A 25,079-nucleotide genomic window follows, 5' to 3' on the forward strand; every position below is an offset into this window, starting at 1 on the left:
CTCCCACTCCCCCTGCTTGTGTTGCCTCTTTCGCTGTGTCTCTCTGTGTCAAATAAATAAATAAATAATCTTTAAAACAAAAAAACATGTCCCTGAGATGGCCTCCTTACTTCTCAATTCCAGTTCTAAGAGAGACAGGTAATTGATGATAACGATGATGAAGATGATGATGGGGAGCTGGGGAGGCCGTCTCAGGTCCCCTCCGTGTAGTTCATCCTGGAATTCAGTGTGAGGAAGCAGAAGCTACCCAGGGAAAGCTCTTCCTCCACGTATGACAATGGTGAAGGAAAAACAGGACAAGCCCAGCTACCTGAGCACCTTCTCAACCTTTTTTTACATCTCTTAACATCCTATTGCCCAAAGCAGGTCACACAGAAGGCCAACACAGTGAGATAATGAGGAGGGAAAGTATCCAACTTCTATTCTGCTGTTGAGGTAGAGGTTGAGGAGGCGGGGAGTAGTATATAATTTAGAAAAATCTTATCTGCCATAGTAAAATAATACAATTTCACAGATGGAAACAAGGGACAACAATACAACAATTTTTGCATGGCAAAATTCATTTCAATCTAACCCTTTTGTGTACTGGATTTCATTCTTTGGGGAAGCCCCTTACTTAGATTATATCGATATGTCCATATGTCCACATACGCAAATGTGAAGTAACGAATACAATTCACGTGGCAATATAGGGTGTCCAGCTACTGAATATGCAAACCCAGTCTCCAAGATCTAGTCATGCAAACAAAAATTATGAAGACCAAATCTATTTCATGAAGTATATCAAAATATAATCAACATTCACATTTCGTTTTGTAAATGATGAACAGCAAGAGTGTGGATAATCTAAAGCTGTAGATAATCCTAAAAGTCTTTCTATTGACTCTAGATTTGATTGTAAGATTTTGTGGTCAGCAAGATTTAGCTCAAGCAAAATTTAAATGATGGTGTCTTTCATTCCCAGAACAGATACCCAGCCAACAAGGACAGGTGGTCCAGAATTAAAATTTGGTGGTATATAATTGAAAGTTGATTTAATGATTAAATGAAATAATATTTGTAAACCATTCTGCAGATTCTCTGGCAAACAGTAGATGCTTATTAATTATTTCTCCCCATATCTTTTCCTATCCTTTCTATTTGTTCCAGTAGAACAAAAAGATCATGTTCTTAACCAATTACTTCAAGTGGCTTATTGGGTCATGGAAATAAGAAAACATTTGGTTTGAACTCAATTTTTTTTTCATTTAATTAAAACTGTACCTCAACAGTTTCAGCTATTTGAATGTAGTGTTCCTAGCTGATTAAAATGAACTAAAATTCCCCTGATAGCAAGAATATGACATTTAATTAAATCAGCAGTATACCAAAACATTTGTTCAGCTGTAGGTTTATGTTGTTTTTCAGCAGATCCAAATTCATGTTGTACTTTATATCCCAGCCCGTTGTGTGCAGTTTTGTGAATTTAACTGTGTACTTTTCATAATTATGTTTATTCCTTTGAGGATTCAGAATTTCTGATAATTAAAAATAGTTGTAATTAATGCTAAATTAAAATCTGTAAATGGTAAGAAGATGCAATTAAATTCTATCTATAGACTCTATACCTATATCTAGTCTATCCATATATTTCTAGTGGATAGTTTTATTTTTTAAAGGTTTATTTATTTGAGAGAGAGAGAGAGAGCACACACATGGTGGTGGGGAGAGGCAGAGGGAGAAACCCTCAAGGAGGTTCCAGGCTGAGTGCCCAACCCAGCATGGGGCTCACTCCCACGACCCATGAGATCATGATCTGAGCTGAAACCAAGAGTTGGAGACTTAACTGACTAAGCCACCCAGGCTCCCCTTTTGTTGGTAGTTTCATGTAATAAACTTCTCAAGACCTAGTAGCAATGTAAAAAGTGTGCCATTGATAATAAACACAGCATCAGATAATTAGTTATCATTATACAAATTCAAGATTAGGATCCAAGACCATCAAATTCTACTATTTGCAGATTCTTTTGTCTTTCTGAATAAAAACATCCCTGTATCCATAAGGATGAAATATTCATTTGTAGAAATTTGTTTTTTATTAATTCAGCAGTGGTGTGCCATATAACCAGAAATACTCCCCACTTTCCTGAAAACAGTCTCACAGAAGAATTTAGTTACTATACCTTCCTGCAACTTATACTCTGTGTTACACACGTGTACTGTATACATTACTAATTAGATATATCAACTTGATCATGCAATTTTATTTTGTGAAATAGAAGCAATAAGCAGACAAACACAACATATGCCTGATGGTATTACATAAAATTAAGTTAATCTTTATTTTATTAGACAGCAGTAATATTCTGAACATACTTAAAATTTTTTTTTGCCCTCCGAGTTTGATTTGGGTTACCCTTGTTAATTGCTATGCATCCATCATGTCAGGAAATCTACCTGCATCAGCATCATCTGTTAATGATAATTTGAGAGTAGCACTTTTAATTCCCGTATTAGCTGCAAAAATAAATATAAATACATTATTTCAAGTTTTACAAAATCAAAATTGGTTTTAAATTTTACAAAGGAGATATAATTCTGAGTATATGAAGATCGTCTCTCTTGTTATATGTGTTTTAACATTGTGATTATTGTATGTTCTACCTACAAGCTGGCTACATAAGACAGAAGTAAGTACCCATGACTTTGACTCCACTTGGGCCTAAGCCTAAATCCCTTGTGCAGACTATTTTATGGTATTTGTGTGACATTCCAAGTATTTTTTCTAACGTTGTCTTTGAAAAAAAATTATTGCCTCTTGATTACTCATAATAAAAATAATTTGCAACAGGATCTGTAGTGTCTTACGCCACATCAAAAAAATGGATGTGTTCTTATGACTTAAGACTTACATTTCTCTCTCTTTTCCTGGCATTCAGCTGTTCAAGGATCAAGTGTTATTTTCCGAACGGTGGAGGTCACATTACATAAAGAAGGCAATACCTTTGGTTTTGTAATACGAGGTAGGTGGTGGCTGGAAAATATGAATCATCTGATATTCTTGGAGGATTTGTCAATGAAATATTAGCAGTGAACTAGAAAGTCATCCAAACAACAACAGCAGATGTTTCTAATGCATAAAGTCACCTTATAATATTTGCACCATTATTTTAAAAAATAAAACAATGAGTGGGAATCAAGGAATCCAAATAACCTAGATTTGTTTTCAGCCCATTAATACAGAGCAAGAAGTCACCGTTTGTAAACCTTATCAATTCATTCGTCCTACTGATTTAACCACTTTTCAACATGTGTTTTGCTTTCCCTTTATACTTTTTTTACCTTCGAGTCAAAAACGTTGATGAATATGGCTTGATTTGATTTAATACACTAGGATTAAGCAACTTTATTTTCTCCTGAAATACATTTTGTTATTGTAGCTTTCTAAGAGTGGATTAAAGATAATCTAATCCCTGAGTACCTATGTGCATCAGCTTAATTTACATTATTATGGAATGACATTAATAATAAAGATTTCAAGTGACCCCAACTTGTCTATAAAATCATCAATTCTGAACTGTAATTCTGGCTTTCAATATTTTATTTTTCTTATTAGCCGTTTCATACCTTAGAAACTGCAGATAAACATCTTGTAATTGCTAGTGTGACAATAAATTTCAATAGGGAACTATGTAGGCATCAAGGAATTTTTTTAACATTTCACATTTCTTGATTTGTTTTGTCTTTACCTATTGTATTTTATATTTCACCAGATCAAGTTATTATCCAAATTATTAAAACATTAGTTAAAATTAACTAAGCATCTTAATAAACATACATGCATCAAGGAATAAAAGAAATGTGTTCACTTATATAGACTTGTCTTGAATAACTAAGCTTTAAACATTAGATTCCATTCTGTGCCAGTTATCTAGCAAATCAATCATATATTTATTAAGGACTTGTCAGCATGTCAGCATGTCAGCAGAGGGCCGAGTACTAGGGAGTCATAAGACAGCTCCCTATCTGCAGGGAATTATAATCCAGTGAATTTAAGACATAAGTTGATAAAGTACCCAAGTGAATGATAGAGAAAATGGAAAATGTGGAACTCACTGAGTGATTTAGACCAGTAATTATTACCTTTTTCTGACCAGCTCCTATTTTTAGATGCAGCGTTGTACCTTCATCATTTACCTTTAACCATTCCCACATTGCCGCGCAAAGGAACTAGAAGAATATAATAAAAAGTCAGTATAGAAGTAATTTTGGCTCAGAGGGTGGTAGATACAAATCCGTTTTGGCAAGATAGGTATGATAGAATGACACACTTGAACTACATGCCTACAACCCTAATTATTGAAAAGCTGCAGTAAAAAATACTGCTGGTGCAAATATTCATTACTAGTTGCTATATGGTTAATCAATAACAAATCAAATTGCTAATGAAAGAGCTAAAGCAACAGTAATTTATCATTAGGAACAAAAAAAGAATGGAAGCATTTGAAATCTATAACCACCTCAAGACAACCGACAATATAATGTCAACAAAACGCCCATCCCACCATTTGCAAGAATTTCAAATATCTGTACATACATGAAGAATAAGCATTTTCTAGGATGAGCCTAGAATACTATCTGGTACATCATAGTTGCTTAATAAATAAATGAATAAATACTTGAATGTGGCCTAGATTTGTGCAGATATAGACTTTTTAGTGTTAGACTGATTTTAAAATCTTTGTAACAATGAATCAATTTTAGTTTATGAAAACCACATTTTTGTAGGCTTTAACCACTCCCTTAGTACATCAGTTGAATGTAAAAGCTTGTGGAATTTTGTACAATTTTTCAGGAGAATCAAAGGAAGCATTTATATTTTTAGAGTAGTTCGAGGCCCACCTGAAGGGTCAGACGTCTATGCTCAAAAGGTGGCCCCCACCCCTCCCTTCAGAATCCCGATTCTTCCCCAAAAGAGGTACAGAATGAGAAAGTACAGTGGGTTGATGTTATCAAGGCAGAGAAGACATCATGGCATCAATGGATTTTGAGCTAAACTTATTTCAGTGAGAACACCAGCACTTTCAGGAAGGAAGAAGATAGTATCAGGAGGACAGTATGACAGATGGAGGACCTTTATTCCGTATTGGTGAATTTCTTCTTCACCAGTTAGAATGGGTGTTGGAACAATAAAGCTGGCTTTTACCTGATGAATGGAATTGCATTTCTAATGCTATTTGTGAGAGGTTCTAAAACCTTGACTCCCCCAAATAATAGAACCTTTCACCTATAGAATGAAAAATGATGTCTGGTCTGAAATTTGCAGAGTTAAATTTGAGTTAATGCCCTTGCCACCAAGCTATGGAAGACAGCTTGGAATAATAGGGAAAGCACTCTGCCACTAAGTTCCTTTTCACTTTGCACAAAGAAACTATCCGTCATTCTCAGCTAGAAAATTGTAGATAGGGTCTACTCACCTAATACATGGAGCCCAATATTCAGATTTGGTCTGCATTGTGGGCCTAGCATGGACATTTTTTTTATTTTTAATTTTTTATAAATATATAATGTATTATTAGCCCCAGGGGTACAGGTCTGTGAATCGCCAGGTTTACACACTTCACAGCACTCACCATAGCACATACCCTCCCCAATGTCCATAATCCCACCACCCTCTCCCTAACCCCCTCCCCCTGGCCACCCTCAGTTTGTTTTGTGACATTAAGAGTCTCTTATGGTTTGTCTCCCTCCAGATCCCATCTTGTTTCATTTATTCTTTTCCTACCCCCCAAATCCCCCACGTTGCATCTCTGCTCCCTCATATCAGGGAGATCATACAGCATGGATATTTTTAAAAAGCATTCCAGACGAGTGATACTAACATGCAGCTAGAATTGAGAAAACTACTGGTTTCTGAGTGGTCTCTGTTTTGCTTTGCAGCTCCAAATGTCTAGAACTAGGAGAATCATAAGCTAAATTTGGTTGTTATTTCAAATACTGATAAAATGCCACATATCAAGAAATTTAGAGCTATCTCACCCTTTGCCATGCATTCACTGTTAGGGATTTAAACGTAGACCAGATCAAAATTATGGGAAGTCTCGTACTGTCTTTGGCCCCCCATCCTTTTCTAAATCAGCATCCCTTCAGGAGAAAACACATCTATCTTTTTACGATCACCTTGCCAAAGAGAAATTACATAATAGTATTTATATAAATGTGGGTAAGCATATGCTGTAATTTATTGTCATGATTTGCATTTTAAAAATGCTTTTCCGAGGAAGTTGTGAATTGCCTATTGTAAGTAAAGAGGAACTTTGAAAGAAGCCAATAAACTGAGGGAAAGAATGAGATACTGAAATGGAGCTCGTATCATTCGGTCAGACTGAATAAATCATTTTTAGCAGAAGTGAGCAGAAAGGAAGCATTTGCGTTCATCAGGAGCAGTGAATGCCTTTTGATTTTTCAAAGTTGGGGCTAGATTCTTTAAGTTGACCTCTCTACCTGTTCCAAGTTTGGGAAATGGCAGTCTGTTCTACCATGCAGACGTTAGGGATGGAATATTCAATGGTTAATATTCATACTTTTCAGATACTGGCAAACTAGGGACCCCCAGGTGGGTAGCCAGGATGGTAATGTATAAAGAAACCAGGTCAGATGCAGAATAGTTAAGAAAGTGGAGATGTCCAGCCTAAAGAAGATGAGACTTTACAGGTGTATGATCACTGTTTCCTAATTTCAGAAAATGTTTCTTAGAGTAGAGAGCATCCATTTTTGTGTCACTGCTCTAAATAATAGAACAAGGACCAGGAGATGAAAGCTAAAGGAAGAAGTATCAGATGAATAATTAGAAAGAAGCTTCCAACACCACAATGTGTCCAAATGTAAAATGGGGTCCTCAAATCTAATAAGTAGGCCATCTGGGGGTTCTCAAGAAAAGGCTGGGGGAGCCCAGAGTATGGAAGTTTTACAAAGGGGTCCTGGATGTAGAAGAGAATTTATAATAAATTACCTTCCATCTTGAAGTTTCTCTGTTTCCAAGAATTCTTAAGCAGAAATTGTCCTTATCCAGAGCTAAAATCTCCATATAAGCATTGCAGTTGTTTTGAAATAGTCTGTCAAATTTGCCCCCAATTTTTTGAACAGCCCAACTTTAATGAAACAGACTTCAGCCTCTTGAATTTTTTCTTTCTTGCTTTAGTTTTTGCTTCCTTTGTGTCAGATTATAGACCTACTCACCTGTGTCATAGCCCAGGTTCATCGGCCCCCGGGATAGCCACCTGCACTTTGCTCACAACTGGTTGTTCTCGTTAGGCTGGTACTCGCCAACAGTTCGTGCTCTTGTGACCCTAGTTGTTAAATATTTTCTGTATCACCCCTGAATCCAGCCATATATTTATTGAGAGGTGGAGACATTGTGACTTCAAAAGCACATTCTATATAAAATGAAGAAGATTTTTGGAAAAAATTTCCATGTTTCTCTCTGCACAGCAACAAAATGCTGGCATTTCGTAAGTGATTCTTTTTAACAAAAACATTGTTAAGCTGTATTTATTTCTTTCTTTTTTTTTTTTTTTTTTTTTTTTTTTTTTTTTGCTAGGAGGAGCACATGACGATAGAAATAAATCTCGTCCAGTTGTAATAACATGCGTTCGTCCTGGAGGACCTGCTGACAGGTAAACTTTGTCTCTCTGTGTCGCTGTCCAGATAGACTACACAAAGCTGGGGCAAGCAAATATGTTGGAACGTGAAAACTGAAATTGTTCGGGCTGTGGAATCAGAAGAAAAAAGGTTCAACTCCAGACTCGACCCTTAATTACCCTATGTGTTTAGCAAGTGACTTAATGGTTCTGAGCTCAGTTTCCTCCACTGTAAAATGTAGACACCAATACCTACCTTTTAAGGTCTTCAGGGTTTTGTTTTTGTTTTTTTAAGATTTTATTTATTTATTTGATAGAGCACAGCGAGAGGGGGAACACAAGCAGGGGGAGTGGGAGAGGGAGAAGCCGGCTTCCCGCTGAGCAGGGAGCCTGACTCGGGACTCAATCCCAGGACCCTGGGATCATGACCTGAGCCGAAGGCAGACACTTAATGACTGAGCTACCCAGGCACCCCTCAAGGTCTTCAAAGTTTTATCAAAGACTGCTTAGTGCCTTGCAGGGGACCTATCATGCAGTAGATACTTAATAAAAGGTGGCTGGTTTTTTTGGCAAGCGCTTTACATGCATCATCCCCAACTGCTAATCTCCTAACCCAAAAAGATGGGTGGTGGCATTTTGGTTGTTACTACTATCCACATTCTTATGACTATTATTACCTTTTGATGACGATTATGTATGTCAGAATGGAAGGGACTTTTTTTTTTTTTTTTTTAAGATTTTGCTTATTTATTTGAGAGAGAGAGTACAAGCTGGGGAGAGGGGTGGAGGAGAAGCAGACTCGCCACTGAGCAGGGAGCCCAATGTACTCTATCCCAGGACCCTGAGATCATGATCTGAGCAGAAGACAGCCGCTTAACCGACTGAGCCATCCAGGTGCCCCTGAAAGTGACTTTTAGTAAGAGGGAAGGAGGGTTGTCAGTGTCTAGAGCTATCTCTCTTTCTTACTGATTAGAATATTTGGAAGGGCGGCTCTTTCCTTTCACTTCATAAACGTCGGGGAGGGGTCCTAAGTAAACTCACAACTTAGCTGTCTAAGGAGATACTTGTCTTTGTATTAATTTCCCACAGCAAAGGTCAGTTCCATAAAGGCAGGAGACCACAACTCCTGCCGTTCGATATTGTTGAGGGGTTGGGAAAAAAATCCCCTGATTACCCCAGACTTTGCACTATGTTTCAAACGAGGATACAGTTTTTAAACCTTCCCTTATGCAATAGAAACAGTAATGATACATACTATTTTTTGAGCACTTAACCATGTGCCAGGAAGTGTACTAAGTGCTTGGCAGACATTATTTTATTTCATCCTCACAGCTGCCTACCAAATGAAGTATTTTTTATCCACACTTACAGGTGACAAAATTGAGGTACGGTATGCTTAAGTGACTTGGCAGCTAGCTTATACACGGAAGAGCCCGGATAGGAATTCAGGTTTCTTTTCCTTCAAAGACTCATGCTGTTAGCTTACTTTTCTATAAAGTTTGTGTTTAATATAAAATAAGAGACTACAGAGATACTGTTTTCTCTTGTTAGTGATTTTTCTGGAAGTAAATAACATTTCCATTCCTTATTAACATTTAGGTTGGGGTTGACCAAAATGTCAGAAGCAGGCCACTAGTTTGTGAGCAACGTATAACCAATTTAATTTGGGATGAAATGGAATCTAAAAATTTAAGATAAAAATTTAGAGTCAAAATTCTTTAAATTTATTTGACAGAGAGAGAGAGAGAGATCACAAGTAGGTAGAAAGGCAGGCAGAGAGAGAGAGAGGGAGAAGCAGGCTTCCTGTTGAGCAGAGAGCCCGATGCGGGGCTCAATCCCAGGACCCTGAGATCATGACCTGAGCCCAAGGCAGAGGCTTAACCCACTGAGCCACCCAGGTGCCCCTAGAGTCAAAATTCTTAAGAGAGGGATGCCTGGGTGGCTCAGTTGGTTGGGCAGATGCCTTCGGCTCAGGTCATGATCCCAGCATCCTGGGATCGAGTCCCACATCGGGCTCCTTGCTCGGCAGGGAGCCTGCTTCTCCCTCTGTCTCTGCCTGCCATACTGTCTACCTGTGCTCGCTCTCTCTCCCTCTCTCTCTCTGACAAATAAATAAAATCTTTAAAAAAAAAAATTCTTAAGAGAGTTATCTAGGTGAAAGATATTTAAGAGAGTTTTATCCTTTAAAATCCTAAACTTGCAATCCCCCCATTTGGTTTTCTCATCTCCGTGACCCTCCCTGAGGCAGGGAGGTTATGATCTAGGAGGCTCCTGGGCTGTATTTTAGTGGTGTACCCTAATATCTGAGGCATCTTTTTCTAGTACCTTAGTGTCTATGGTCACAGCAGAAAGAATAGTATTTCCCTCTCTCATAGGGAATATGAGACTGAGTCCATTTAATGATTGCCAAAATGGCCTGATAAATCAATAGGGAAATTTATAGACTAGGGAAATTTTTCACCAGTGCTCCCTGTCCCACTTGGGTTCACTGGTAACAAACTGAATGGAATCAGCAGTCTGTTCTGCTCACCTGGCTTTGGAGAACTAGGTAAATGCTACTAAAAAGTAGGATTTACCTAGTTTTCCAAAGCATTTACCTAGTTTTCCAAAGCCAGGCTCTAGCAAATCAATTTTGGATATTTTGGCAAAAACCTAGAAAAGGGAAGAAAGCTGTGCATTTCATACTTTTGTGCCCCAAGAGTTAAGTGTGGGTGACTTGGTGGTTGACTGATGGGTAGTCATTTCCTTATTACTGACACGCATATTGCAGCAATTTTCTGTTCAGGGTTACGGCTTTCCTCTCTTACAACGATGCTTAGAAGGAAATGCAAATGGGATGGATGGCCAAACGCGTGACAGAACCGCTTTAGCTAAACAGCTGTTAATGCTAAACCACATTATGTTCCGCTAATGAAGACTGTTTCTCTGTTCTCCCTGCAGAGAGGGCACGATCAAACCTGGCGACAGGTTGCTCAGTGTGGATGGAATTCGGCTTCTCGGAACCACACATGCTGAAGCCATGAGTATTCTTAAACAGTGCGGACAAGAAGCAACACTGCTGATAGAATATGATGTCTCAGTGATGGGTATGTCCGAGTCCTGACGCGGGGTTCACTAAGCTCTAGGTCATGTCGTTGTCCATCCCTGATAAAGCACTCTGGATTAAGAATGGACTGTTCTGTCCTCCTGCAGCAGACAGATTTTCGTCAGTACTGTATCATTACTCTGTTGGGTTCAGGAAGAGGTGAGTGGTACTTTTCAGCGAGTTCGAGTTCTTGTGTCAATAGCTTCTGTAATAAGGTCCCATTCTGTCAGAGTGTTTCACTTAGCTGTCAGTTCTGCTGTGTGGATTACCCTTTGGCAGCAAAGTATTTTTCCCGCCAAATCACAAAAATAGTATTATTAACGTAAGGGCTGGTATTTTGTCTTTTACTACCCAGAGACTGGGAAGAATGGGAGATTTCTTTCCTTCTTGGAACTTCACCGTGTGACGCTCCCTAAGCAGAATCAGTGAAAATTACCAAGCACCTTATCATTTGATTTAGGAACAGAAAAAGAAAAGGGGACATATGGAATCATTGATTAAAATCAATGAGAATCATTGATTAAAGTACAAATACTGTTGAGTGCAGTATTTTTTTTTTTAATAGAGCTGACACAATGTAGCATTCATTTCAGGTGTACACATGGTGATTTGACAAGCTTGTATGTAACGCTATGCCCACCACAACGGTAGCTACCATCCGTCCCCATGCAGCACTATTACAGTACCTTTGATTATATCCCCTCTGCTGCGCCTTTCAATCCCATGACATGTTCATTCCGTAACTAGAAACCTCCATCTCCCGCTCCCCTTCACCTGTTTTGCCCACCCCCCCCCACCCTTTTCCCCTCTGGTAACCATCAGTTTGTTCTCTGTATTTATAGGCCTGATTCTTTTGTTTGTTTATTCGTTTGATTTTTTTAAGATTCCACATATGAATGAAATCATACAGTATTTGCCTTGTCTGACTCACTTCATGTAGCAGAATGCCCACTAGGTCCATCCGTGTTGTCTCAACTGGCGCTGTCTCATCCTTTTTTATGGCTGCATCACATAACATACCTTCCTAATCTATTCATCTATCTGTGGACACTTAGGTTGATTCTGTATCTTAGCTATTGAAAATAATGCAATAAACATAAAGGTTCATGTATCTTATCAAGTTAGTGTTTTTGTCTTCTTTAGGTAAAAACCCAATAGTGGAATTATTGGAACATAGGCTATTGCAATTTTTAATTGTTTGAAGAACCCCCCCCATACTGAAGCACCATTCTGTATTCCCACCCACAGTGCATGAGGGTTCCTTCTCTTCCACATCCTCACCAACTGGTGATTAGCGACGGTGAGCATCTTCTCATGTGTCTCATGTGTCTGTTTGTATCTGAATGTCTTCTGTGGAAAAATGTCTAGTCAGTTCTTCTGCCCATTTTTAGTGGGATTCTTTGGTTTTTCAGTGTTGAGTTATAGAAGTTCTTTATCCATTTCGCATATTAACCTTTATCAGATGTACCATTTGCAGATCTCCTCCCATTTAGTAGGTAGCCTTTTAGTTTTGTTGATAGTTTCCTTCACTGCGTAAAAGCTTTTTATTTTGATGTAGTCCCAACAGTTTATTTTTGCTTTTCTTTCCCTCACCTTAGGAGACATATCTAGCAAAATGTAGTGTACTGTTCTTTCTTTCAATAGTGCTTCCAATGGAAATGAATTCTATTTCTACCCTCACAACTATGGTAAAACTTGGAAGAGATTCTCATCTGGCTCTTAAATGTTACAAGAGAGCCAAAATTTTGTGTAATTTTAACTAAGGCAGGAAAAGTGATAAAATAATGAATTGGAACTTGAAATTGAATCATGTTCTAAGTACTTCTTGCAATTATCAGAATAATTATCTGACTGGATTTTACCAGGAAGTTTTATACTGGTGAAGTGTATTGGAGGAAAAGAGACTTACTCTGTAACTGCAAACTCCTTTCTTTCCCACTCTGTATGATTCATGGAGAACAGTGTTGCTTGGAAGTCTTCATATATCTACTACTGGCCTGAAATGTTTTAATGAGGTATGAAGCTTCTGAGAAGATTTAAAGTATGAAGGGTTGCTCACTGGCTTAGGCCGCTGCCTTCAGCTCAGGTCATGATCACAGGGTCCTGGGATCGAGCCCCACATCGAGCTCTCTGCTCAGCAGGGAACCTGCTTCCCTCTCTCTCTCTCTCTGCCTGCCTCTCTGCCTACTTGTGATCTCTCTCTGTCAAATAAATAAATAAATAAAATCTTTTTAAAAAAAAAAAGATTTAAAGTATGAGATTTAAGGAGTTCTTAGCAGAATAAACTGAATGGTGTGCCCTTGGCATGGAAAATTCAGAAAAAAGTGAACTTTCCTCCCTCATCTATCTTCTCTTGTATCCTCTCCCTCCTTCTTTTCTATTTCTTTCTCTTTTGTTATATAGTTTTGAATGGGATTCGGAGTTAGGTGATTTGAGCCCTGTTTTTTACTCCACTGATTTCTAGCTGTTGATTTGGACCGTGTTACTTATTTCCCTGTGCCTTTGTTATCTCATTTGTCAAATGGGGACTAGCGATGCCTATGTTAAAGGTAATGGAATTAAAATAAAATTATCCAGTAAAATATATTTTAAATGATGGTACAATATATTATTAATATTAAAAATTCAAACAGATGTTTAATATATCTAATCATTCATTCGGTCCACCAATATTTATTGAGCTAAGTGGCAGGTAACAAAAATACAGGAGTACTGTAAACAGATTTGGTCCCTGCGTGTTATGAAGCCTCCAGTAGATGGGGAGGACAGACAGTAAACAAGAACTTGATCAAACATACACCCATGATATGTGATCATTACCTGCTATAAAGGGTATGAACTGGATTCTGTGATAGGGAATAAAGGAAAGTACAGGGGAGAGTTCAGAAGCCAGTAGGGTGGTCAGTGAAAAGGTGACGTGTGGACTAAAACCTGAAAGCTTAAAAGGAACCAGCTCCCAAACTGAAGGAAACAATATGTCTATAGGGCCTGAGCATACCTCAAAGAGGCAAGCACTCTCGCATGGGGATGGATACCACTTCAGAGGAAATTCCTCCATGTTCCATTATTGCCAGCGTCAGTAGGGGAAGGGGTGACCCATCTGTCTGCCTTCACCCCAGTTCATTTGTTCTGAATGGTGTTTGACAGTGTCCACACCTCAGAGTTCTCAAATAGCCCCTGCCTGGGTGGCTCAGTGGTTGAGCCGCTGCCTTCGGCTCGGGTCATGCTCTCAGGGTCCTGGGATCGAGGCCCGCATCGGGCTCTCTGCTCAGCGGGGAGTCTGCTTCCTCCTCTCTCTCTGCCTGCCTCTCTGCCTGCTTGTGATCTCGCTCTGTCAAATAAATAAATAAAATCTTAAAAAAAAAAAAAAAACATAGGGGAAAGTGGGCCATCAGGAAGGAAACACAGTAAGAGGTTGCTAAATATAATAGTTGCTAAATATAAGATCAGTATACAAAAATCAGTTGCATTTCTTTATATCAGCCAAAAACAAAAAGTTAAAATTTTAGGAGACCATTTATAATAGCAATAGAAAGGAATAAATATAAAAAAGTTGTGTGTGCCCATTACATAAATATATAAATACAGGTATATACACTAAAAAAATACTTCAATGAAGACCTATGTCACATTATTGAATTGGGAAGTCTTAATATCTAAGAGATGTCATTTCTCTCAAATGCATCCATAAATTCAATTCTACCCAAAATCTTAAAAAGGTCTTTGGGAGGACCTTACTAAGCTATTTCTAAAATGTACTTTGAGTAAGAAAGGGAGGGGGGGAGGCCAAAATGTTTTTGAAACAATAGGAAAGCAGAAAAACTTGTTCTACCCAATATCAAGACTCATTCTAAAATGATGCTGTTCAGTCTGTGTAATATTAGCCATAGGATGATAAAGAAATCAGTGGAAGAGAATGGAATACCTACAAACAAACCACTGTGGATACGGAAACAGAGGTATAATCTTACATCTGTGGGGAAAGCTTGAACTAGTCAGTGTTTGATGCTGGGTCAACTAGCCACATGGGGAAAATTCAGTTAAATTCGTTCTTCTTAGCCCACTCAAAAATAAATGCTGTGTTTGCATAACTATTTCCCGATAAAGTGGTATTACAAATAACTGGAATGAATATCCTTTTACCCAAATCTTTGTCTGTATTTCTGATTTCATTAAAGTATGTAGTTCTTATTTAGATATTTGACACATCATTCTAAATTGCCCTCCGGAAAATGTATCCTATTTTATATTACTACCAGCAATGTTTTAAGTGTACCTATGTCACCAGAGCTTGTCCCTATTAGAAATTATCACTTTTACTCCCTCTGATTTAAGTGAAAATTGCATTTATATTTTAATTTACTCTTAAAAGTTTCTAGTACAAGTGAATATTTTTTCATATGAACACTAGCCAATTTCATTTTTTATTGTATGCTTTTGCCTTTATTCACTCCCTATTGGATATGCTCTTAATTTTTTATTGGTTTGTGTAAACTAAATATTAAGGACAGTCATCCTTATCAGTTTTTTTAAAAACTTTGTCGGTAGTTTCCCATTTTTAACATATTGAAGTGTTTTTTTTTTTTAACTTAACTTTTTTCTTAGAATTTAAATATTATTTTTTTCTAAACAGTTACCTAATATCCCAATCACTTAATGAAAGATCTGTCACATATCCCCTATTTTTTAATTTTTTTAATCATACATTTAATTATTAAATATACTAACCTCTACATCTGGGCTAGTTGTTCTGATCTCTGTATCTAGTTTCACATCAGAATTCAGGATCAGACTTTTAAACTGAAGTTTGAGCATATGAGCTCTTGTTACCATATCAAAGGACACACATCTATATTTGGAAAAAATATTTATCTATATACTACATCTGTTATATTATTCTAAGTTTTGTTAGCTTTATGTAGTAAATGAGCAAACGTTGATTTGGGTTATTCCTTTTTTTTTTTTTTTTCAATTCTTTTTTCTCTCTCTTCTTCTTTTTCACCTCTCTTGTACCCACTTGCTTACTGTCTCTCAACTTTTTCTCTCCTCTTTTCTTCCTTTATTTCATCCTCTGTTCTTCCTCCTTTCCTTTCCAGCCACCCAGTTCTTTTTAATATTCTGCTCTCAGTTTCTCTATTCTAATTGTCTTACTGGATGTTTGTCTTTCTTGCTTTTTCCCACTTCTGTTCTCCTAATTGGGTTATGAGAGTGTTGAATATCCACAAGGTCAAGTGATTGAGAATGACAGTTTGAGAAAAGAGAAGTAAAAATGGTGCCTTAGAATATGGGATACTTTAAATTATAATTGTCCATCAGATATAAATGGAAACTTCCTTTTCTAACAAAAAACACATTTCCCTTTTTTGGTAATACTTTTTCTTCTATTACTTTTGTAACTTTTCTTCCTCAAAAGGAATGAAATGAGTTCTTATACAACACTCTATTTACTCTAAGAGGCCCAATTAGCATTTCAAACTCTTTGTAAGTCAGTTGCCATTAAAAAATAGTTTACCACCCTGTTTTTTGTGAAAAAAATCTAAAATTCATAGACTTAATATTTGATAAACCAAAAAAATTAGTTTTATCAAATTTTTAACAGGATACGAGCAGAAAAAGATTTTTTTAATGGGAAAATATTCAGTCAACCAGAACTTTGGTAACAAAGACACTGATATTTTCTTTGTTGAATATAAGTATTAAACATGTTTTATAATGCTTGAGACTCTAGGTCAGGTACTGGCCTAAAGATTATCAATTCTTTTTATACATAATATATTCATCAAATCCTAATGGAAAATGTGTTGAGATAGGCATTAGATTATATCAATTCCTATTTTGTACTTTTGCCAATCTCCTTGAAGTTAGACTCAATGACTTCATTTCTATTCTATAAAATAAGAATAATGATATTTACCCTATTCAGCTCATTAAGATACTAAAGTCCTCAATAATTAAGCATTTAAAACAAAAAGACATTCATTTTTAAAGGAAACTAGGAACTAGGAGCTATTTAGAAATACAAAAGAAATGAATTTATGAAAGAATATATAAAACTCACAGTTTATGGGCCTCCATTCAGTTACCTTCCTATCACTCTTAGATAAAGCTAAATAGATGCCCAAAAATGCAATAGAAAACTTGAGGGCTTAAATTGGGAAAATGAGGAGCAGTAGTTCAACAGTATACGAGGATACCATCAGGTACAAATAACAGAAACCCAGTATAACCTAGCATCAGGAGGGAATTTATTTGCCTGCAAAAGCCAGAAGTCCGTGGTGTATCCTAGCTTCAAATACAAGTTCAGTAATGTCATAGGCCTTCTGTCTCTCTAGTCTCCTTGCCTAGAAAGGACTGTCCTTATCTTATGATAAGATGGCCCCAGCAGCCACAAGTATCCATTATCTTGAACGTTGATGAGGTCAGAGAAAGAAATGAGATTGGATTACCCCTAGAGGATTCTTAGTGACTTAGCTTGAAGCAAAAGCTGACCATTACACTAGTCACTATATCCAGGGATATAATACACTCTTTGCTCTTTTGGTAAGGGAGGCAGGAATGTATGGTAAACAGCCCCAACAGAATGAGACAGAAAAATGTCACTTCCCCAGAGCAGATGGTATTGACTTGATGAAAGTAATAGATGCCCTTTTGAGACCATATTTTAATGGTAAACATTATATTCCCACTAACATGAGTTGTATTTTCTCTAATGTGAGAGTTTCCTTTCCTTCACAACCTCACTAGCACTTGGTATTCTCAGTCTGATTCATGCTAACTCTTCTGATGGATGTGTAATGGTACCCCACTTTAAGGTACATTGCCTCAGTGAATAGCCATGTGGAGTGCCTTTTCATTTGCCAGTGGGACATACTTGTTGCATTGGTTTTTACTTTTAGTACTTTTATTTATTCATAAATATTATTCATATTTATTCAAATATGACACAGTGTATCTTAGATGAGTGTATCTATAATCATCAATATAAATACTGATCTTATTTATACATTATTAAATGTACACAAATTATTTCTAAGTAAGGAGTGTGTGTGTGTGTGTGTGTTGTATGCACACGCATGCATACAACCATAAATCTCAACCTTGGAATCAGATACATTTTTCAGCAAATCTCAGAATATAAATGTCAGCGACCTATTTGGGAAAAGGGTTGCAACTCTAGATTTTATTAATCAAAGTGAAGTTAGTCTGTGTTAAAATTTTAAGGAAAGTATATTGAGATAAGGAAGACTGTGAAAAAGAAATTAAGAGTTCAATTTTGGATGTGTTATGTTTCAGATGTCTATCATCTAAGTGATGTGTAGAGTATGCAGTTGGGTATTTAAGCCTGGATTTTACTGCAGAGGTTAGGGTAGGTGATATTAATTTTTTTTTAAGATTTTTTATTTATTTATTTGACAGAGAGAGACAGCGAGAGAGGGAACATAAGCAGGGGGAGTGGGAGAGGGAGAAACAGGCTTCCCACCAAGGAGAGACCCTGATGCAAGGCTTGATTCCAGGACCCTGGTATCATGACCTGAGCCAAAGGCAGACGCTTAGTGACAGAGCCACCCAGGTGCGTGGTGATATGAATTACTGAGTCAACAGCACAGAGATGGATCTTAAAACCATGAGGCACCATAAGGAAGTGAGAGAGAGAAGAGACGACTGAGCTCTGGGGCTCCCCAAAAGTGACAAGTCACAGGTCAAAAGGGTAAAGTGGAACCTATGGAGTAAATTGAGAAGGAGCATCCAGTGGAAGAGATGGAGAACCAAAGCAAAGTGCTGAGTCACAGACGACAGATTTTTCCTTTGCAGAATGGTGGTAATTATACTACCAAACTCACAAGTTGCTATGAGAAGCAAAAGAATCAATACATACTCGGCATTTGACCCAAAATATGTGCTCAGTAAACGTGAACTACTTGTTTAAAATATATGTAGGGAAAAGCATCCCCCTTTATTATTGTAGAAGTGTATTACCAAACAACTGGGTCTGGGAGTTCTGCTACTGGAAACCAAGTAACATAAAATACACGGAGAATAAGAACATCTGAAAACAATGACTTCATTAAGTCAAACAAACTTTTAAGTCAAACAAACTTGGATGGGTCTTGGCTCTCTGTTGACCTTGGACATGTTACTGAGCCTCTCCAAGCTTCAACCTTCCTATCTCTAAACCAGGGATGATAATAGCACTTCTACAATGGTTTGATGGAAAGATTGACTGAATGCATATAAAGTGCTTACCATAACTAAACTAAAGTGTTACTGAATTCTGGGAAATTAAAGTTAACTATTTCCATGCTCCACTTCCCTAAAATGAACTTCAGGTCTCCCATTATTACCCTGAATTAAGAAGTAGCTGAAGCTTTATTCTGGACAATACTGAGTCACTGATAAAAAGAGTATTTGCGACATATGTGTCCTGGATAATTTTATTTTCTAAAATTCATCAAAACACTTACTTTGCTTAAAACTTTGCTAAAAATATTTCTAAAATATGTTTCTGGTAATGTATTTAATATTAAAGATACTTGAATCTTTGGGAGAGAGGAGCACACAGCTATCTCAAGGACATTGTTCTGAACATTAATCTTCAGATCAGTGCAGAGTCAAGAGCTTTGGAAGATTATACCAAATCTGTACTAAAATAGCTTATTCAGGATTTTTTTTAATTTTAAGATCCTCTAATAATTATTTATTTTATAACTTTCATCTTTCTTCCATGGGAAGTCCTGTGGAGAGCCATCAGTTAATATGGATTTCCTGTTGACCGTATTAAACAAGGCTCACTGTAGTATAATTTAAGTAAGATTTTTTACTAAGAAACAGTAATCAGAATCATTTTAGTAGACATGAGATGTAACCAACAAGTTATTATCATTGATGCTAAGATGGAAAGGTACTAAAATGTTTTCTCAAATACTGTGCATTTTTCTACTGTTGTTTTTTTTTTTAAGATTTTATTTATTTATTTGACAGAGATCACAAGTAGGCAGAGCAGCAGGCAGAGAGAGAGACAGGGGGAAGCAGTCTACCTGCTTCCGAGCAGAGAGCCTGATGTGGGGCTCAATCCCAGGACCCTGAAATCATGACCTGAGCCAAAGGCAGAGGCTTAACCCACTGAGCCACCCAGGCGCCCCTCTACTGTTGTTTCTAATATCTACTATTCCCATGCATAGACCTTTCAAAAATATACTCTTTCTATATAAATATACCTAAGTCAACTCCACCTCTTTCCCTGATCCTACTCTGATTTAGTTCACCCAGTTTCTCTCACTTTCTCTCCCTTTTGAACCCCACTAGTACTTTCTTGGCAACTTGTGAGGGGTTTACATTTTGTCTTGCCTTAGTTACCTGTGAGTTTTTCTGTTGTGCTTCTGGGTTCTGTAGACTCCTTGGGAACACTGACTGAATCTTCTTCTTTGCTTATTTCTTTATCTCACATGGAGACTCTAGATATACATAGGAGACTCTTAATGATAACGGCAGATTGAACAATGCAATCACCTATAGATTAGCTGTTCTTATGACTAATCACCATTAAGTGGATGTGTATAGAATATAGCGAAATATCAATGCTTATGTGGTAGGTCTAAAATGAAGTTACTTCATAATATCTTCTTACACTGCAGAATGACATTATGAATCTTTAAATCACAAAGCCCTCTTAATCTGCCTGTGGGTGGTTTTTTGTGTTCTTGTAAGCCTCTGACTCTCCTCTTAACAATTTCTCTGCTCAGCTTCAAACCTTTCCTTTTATTTATCTGGACTAAGCCAGCATGCAAAACCAAGAATGCCGAGAAAAATATTATCCTTTCATTGGAAATGCCCAAGTGTATTATATGTTTGCCCAGATGTATGGATAGTCCTTAGTAGTTTTCAAGTAACTATTTTATTAGGGATCGATTTGTACATTACGAATCTTTAGAAAAGATGACTAACCCTTTTGCAATCAAAGTGTTGGTTTATTGGTGTTGTCACGACTGGATCTTGGCTATGCTTTGCATTTCATTTTTTCAGAATATCAAGATTTAGATATAACACTTCTACCAGCGACTTCTGAGTCACAGGTACCAAGAGGAAATTGGCTACTATTTGTACATTCTAGTCCGTTTCTTCCGGATGATCTTGATATACTGGAAACTGAGTTTTTCAAGGGCTCCTAGAAGTATTTATAACATACATGCTTTGTGGGAGACCAGCATAACCTCCACTTCATAGACAATTTCAGAAAGAGTTTTCTACACAAAAAAGTCTAATCTTCAAATGGCAACAGCCATTTATTTGGAATGTTATTTTTCTAAGATAGAAGGTAGATTTCCTTATAACATTTTTACCTAAAAAATTAATTTTTGCAGAACACTCTTATTCCTCCTCATCTAGTTCTTTTACGTATTCAAACTCAGAGCCACTTGTCATATGTTTATGGATGCAAAAGGAGTGGATGATGAGAGAGTTACCTTAAATTAGAAAAAGTATGTTTTTATTTTATATTACTAGATTATAATAGATGTGTTTTTAACTTTACTTGTGTATTATAGTACAAGACACAAATAGGAAAGTGCTGAAATCTTATTTTTACACCTCGTTGACTTTTCACTCATATGTTCTCCACTCAGGTCAAGCAATAGAACATAACTATTATTGCCAAAAACCCCACTCTGTCTCCACCCAATCACTACTCCATCTCTTTCCTCAGTGTAACCCCATCTTGACTTCCTAAACCATAAATTTATTATTTTCCTGATTTTTGAACTGTATATAAATGGAATCAGATAGTGTATTTCTTTGGCCTTGGGTTTCTCTTGTCCAACAGTGTTTTTGTGAGGTGCTCCCCTACTGTTACCTATAACAGCAATTCATTCTTTTTCATTGTCATCATAGTATTCTCCTGTAGCACTAGATCACAATTTAGCCCTTCCTGTGGATCATTTGGGTACTGTCCAGTTTAGACTCATAAGTAATGCTGCTGTGAACATTCTGGCATACGTCTTTGAGTGAACAAGGATATGTGTTTCTCTGAGATTATCCCTAGGAGTGAAAATTCTAGGCCATAAGTTACATTTATGCTCAGCTTTCGTGTATGGTCTTAAACCATTCTTCAAAGTGGATATACCCATTTTCATTTGCACCAGCTGTTTTGCTTCCTTCACATCTTCCCCAGCACTGGGCATTGTCAATCCTTTTCATTCTAACCATTCTGAGAGTGTGTGATGGTATGTCTTTGTGACTTTAATGTCTATTTCCAGATGAATAAGGATGTTGGGAACCTTTTCATTATTGGCCATCTGGATATTCTCCTTTGTGGTGTGTTTTTTCAAGTCTTTTGATCCATTTTTTTTTTCCTTCTGTTAGGCCACTGTATCATTATAAATTTATGTGAGTTCTTTGTACGTTATGTATACAAACCCTATTTTAGTTACATATATTACCAATTAACCCTAACTACGACATGAAGAAGAAATGCCAGAATTGGTAGATTTAAGCTGTAACATTCACAAAACTGCTTGGATGCTTTTTTGGAAATGTCCTAAGATTTAGACATACAGATGCCTAGAGGAGGATGTAAAATTCCATCTACTTTGTTCTACCGTCTTCATCTACCAAATCCAGTGTCATTGGATTTTAGTCCTCGATAACTATTAGCTAGTGCTATGAGCAAGGTGTTAGTATTAACTAGTGCTAGGGAGAAAAATATCACAAACTAGAGCTTAAAGCTACAACTATTTGTCATCTCACATGTTCAGCAGAGTAGTAGAGATGCTCAGCCTAACTCAGAACGGCCAACTCTCAGTCCCTCTCTTCTGAGCCACTCTTGGTTCCCCTTTCTGCTTTTTTTTTTTTAAATTTATTTATTTGGCAGAGAGAGAGAGAGAGAGATCACAAATAGGCAGAGCAGCAGGCAGGGGGGGGGGAAGCAGGCTCCCTGCTGAGCAGAGGGCCCAATGTGGGGCTCGATCCTAGGACCCTGAGATCATGACCTGAGCTGAAGACAGAGGCTTAACCCACTGAGCCACACAGGTGCCCCTCCCCATTCTGCTTCCTACTAGCCTGTTTCTTCATGCTGATTACACCCTGATTCTTTCCCTGGGCTTGGCAGCAGATAATGTCCGTTGAAAGCCCACGCTGAGTACGTTTGTTTTTAGTTTCTGGGTCTCTAAAGTGATGTGGATAGTCTGATTTTAGTGTAAGATGTACTCATGCACATTTTTAAATAACTCAGTAACACTAATGTAAGAACATAAAATACTGTAGAATATCAATCAGGAGTTCACTCCTAGGAGTTCAGTGTTATATTAGGTACTAAGGAGATGGATGGTGGTACCAGCGTAGGAGTAATATAAGTTAGCAATTTAATATCTACCTTTTTGACAAGAGCCCATTTTACTGTATTTTAGGTGCTATCCATTGTAATAGAATCAGAAAGGTCTTTTAAGTCTTTTGGATCACTGTTGTCACTTGGGACCTGAGGAGACTAGACCACATCATCTCAAAATTTCTTCCAGCTCTAAAATTCTGGGTCTTTGAATTTAGCAACTTCTCATGAAAGATTTAAGAAGTAATTACCACTTCTTTTCTCAATGATGTAACTCCAAAGCAAAATACTATGTACAAAAATAGTTCAAAATAGCATTTAACTATAGTTCAACGTGAACTAAAATGGTACAGCCAAAACACTATCTAAAAAGGAAAGTTGGTCATTTCCCTTGTTAATCAAAACAAACCCAGCAATCTCACTGACAATTACAATTTCCCTGAGATTTCTTCCCGGCATTTCTGTAATGGGCATCAGGCCAAGTTGCTGCTGTGAAACCATTAACTGCAAGAATCTTCATCTTGGCATTCTGAGACATTAATAAATTAATGGAAAATGGGTTAAAATTCCCTCAATTTCTGATTGAATATTATCTTCTAAAATTAAACATGTCCCTTAAGGGGAAAATTAGATCTTTAATTTTAGTGTGTTTTAGAAAAATGAAAAACTGACTGAATTCTGTCAGGGGAAATCTCTTTGCATGGTTTCTTTAAGGTCATGTACATGTATTAGGTAGAGCAGAATTGTATTTCCTTTTAAGAAGGGTAACAGATAAGCACTTCTCTCCATCACAAGGTCAGTTCTTGGCCATTTTTTTTTTTTTTTTAAGAATACTACCCAAGTACTAATCAAGATTACTTTGCTCTGTGATTGGATACTAGTTTTGTAATTCCTTGCTTAATTCTTAATTCAGATGAGCACCAAATCATCTTTTATTGGGGAAAATTTATTCTTCTTTGTGTCTTTTCATATCTTTATACTTTCCCATTAACCATTATGTATAGCTATGGGTGATAACTTCCAAAGAAACAGAAGACCACAAACTTCCTATGAGACGTGAAACCTCTTTCTCCATACTTAAGTTACCTTTATTCAACAGCAGCCACTTCGGTACCTGGTGTATAGTAAAATTATTATTTTTTTAGCATTATTTATGGAATACTAGTAAGGGTTAAAGTATCAGGTTGACTGCCAGTAGTCATAAATATATAGGGAATAAACAGTATTTCTACTTGTCTTTGCGGCTATGATACTGATGCCACTGTCCGTTTGTTCAATATGCCTGCACCACTGTAGTCCCCTGCCTCCTGGATGTTCTGTGTGATCCACAGTTATAATGCTAGCAACTGCCCTCAATCTGTCTTCATGAAAGTCAGAAGGTCAGAGCATTTTTGTAAGGACCCTCTGGTTTACTTGAAGATAACTGAAGAATTTTCTACTGTGAATTCACAGAAGCAGATTGAGATCAAACTTTTCATACTCATTTCCTTTAGAAACACACAAATATCCAGCGTCTTCTCTCTGCAGATTTTAGTTCTCATCACCTGAAGGGGTCGTGTTGGTAATAAAATAGGAAATAGAAAAGCCAGCCAGTTTTCACCTGATCTCTATGAGGGCACTACTACCCCACATTAATCCCACTTGAAATCACTAGAGCATCTAACGGAGTAATTCACAACAAACATCAAATGACTGCTAAACAGACCAAACCTCCTACGGAATTATTTTATTTTGAAGAAGCAAAATGCAAAGAGCCATTCCAAACTTCTTCCCCCAACCTCTTTACTTTCCTGTCTCTGGACATACTCTCTCACAATGTTATTGTCTATTCTGACAACGACCACCATCTTTATTTGGACATCTCCCCACCCGTTAGCTATAAAATAAAACCCAAAGTCTTTATTCTGAGACTCGGGCTGTCCCCAAGCTTTTCCTGACCTACCTTTCTAAGTTAGTTTTTTGTTGTATCCCTGGAAAATCCTGTGCTTCATCAGCCACACTGGACATTTAATAATTTGTGAACGATGGCCTACCATTTTTTGTATTTCCTCATGATTTT

General features: G+C 37.2%; 1 protein-coding gene across 3 annotated transcripts in view; it reads left to right on the plus strand.

The window, feature by feature from the left end:
- GRIP1 (glutamate receptor interacting protein 1) overlaps positions 1–25,079 on the plus strand; it is a 182,394-nt gene that overhangs the window by 40,528 nt on the left and 116,787 nt on the right. For 2 of the 3 annotated variants that reach the window (XM_044226312.1, XM_044226313.1), the window contains exon 1: positions 10,568–10,705. In XM_044226312.1, coding sequence (XP_044082247.1) covers positions 10,639–10,705 — 67 coding nt within the window. In that variant the 5' untranslated portion in view covers positions 10,568–10,638. Of the gene's footprint in view, positions 1–2,918; positions 3,003–7,579; positions 7,656–10,559; positions 10,706–25,079 lie in introns of those variants that run through there. The other variant, XM_044226314.1, reaches the window with a different exon arrangement.

Source organism: Neovison vison, chromosome 12 (genome assembly GCF_020171115.1).
Source record: "Neovison vison isolate M4711 chromosome 12, ASM_NN_V1, whole genome shotgun sequence".
Classification (NCBI taxonomy): Eukaryota; Metazoa; Chordata; class Mammalia; order Carnivora; family Mustelidae; genus Neogale; species Neogale vison.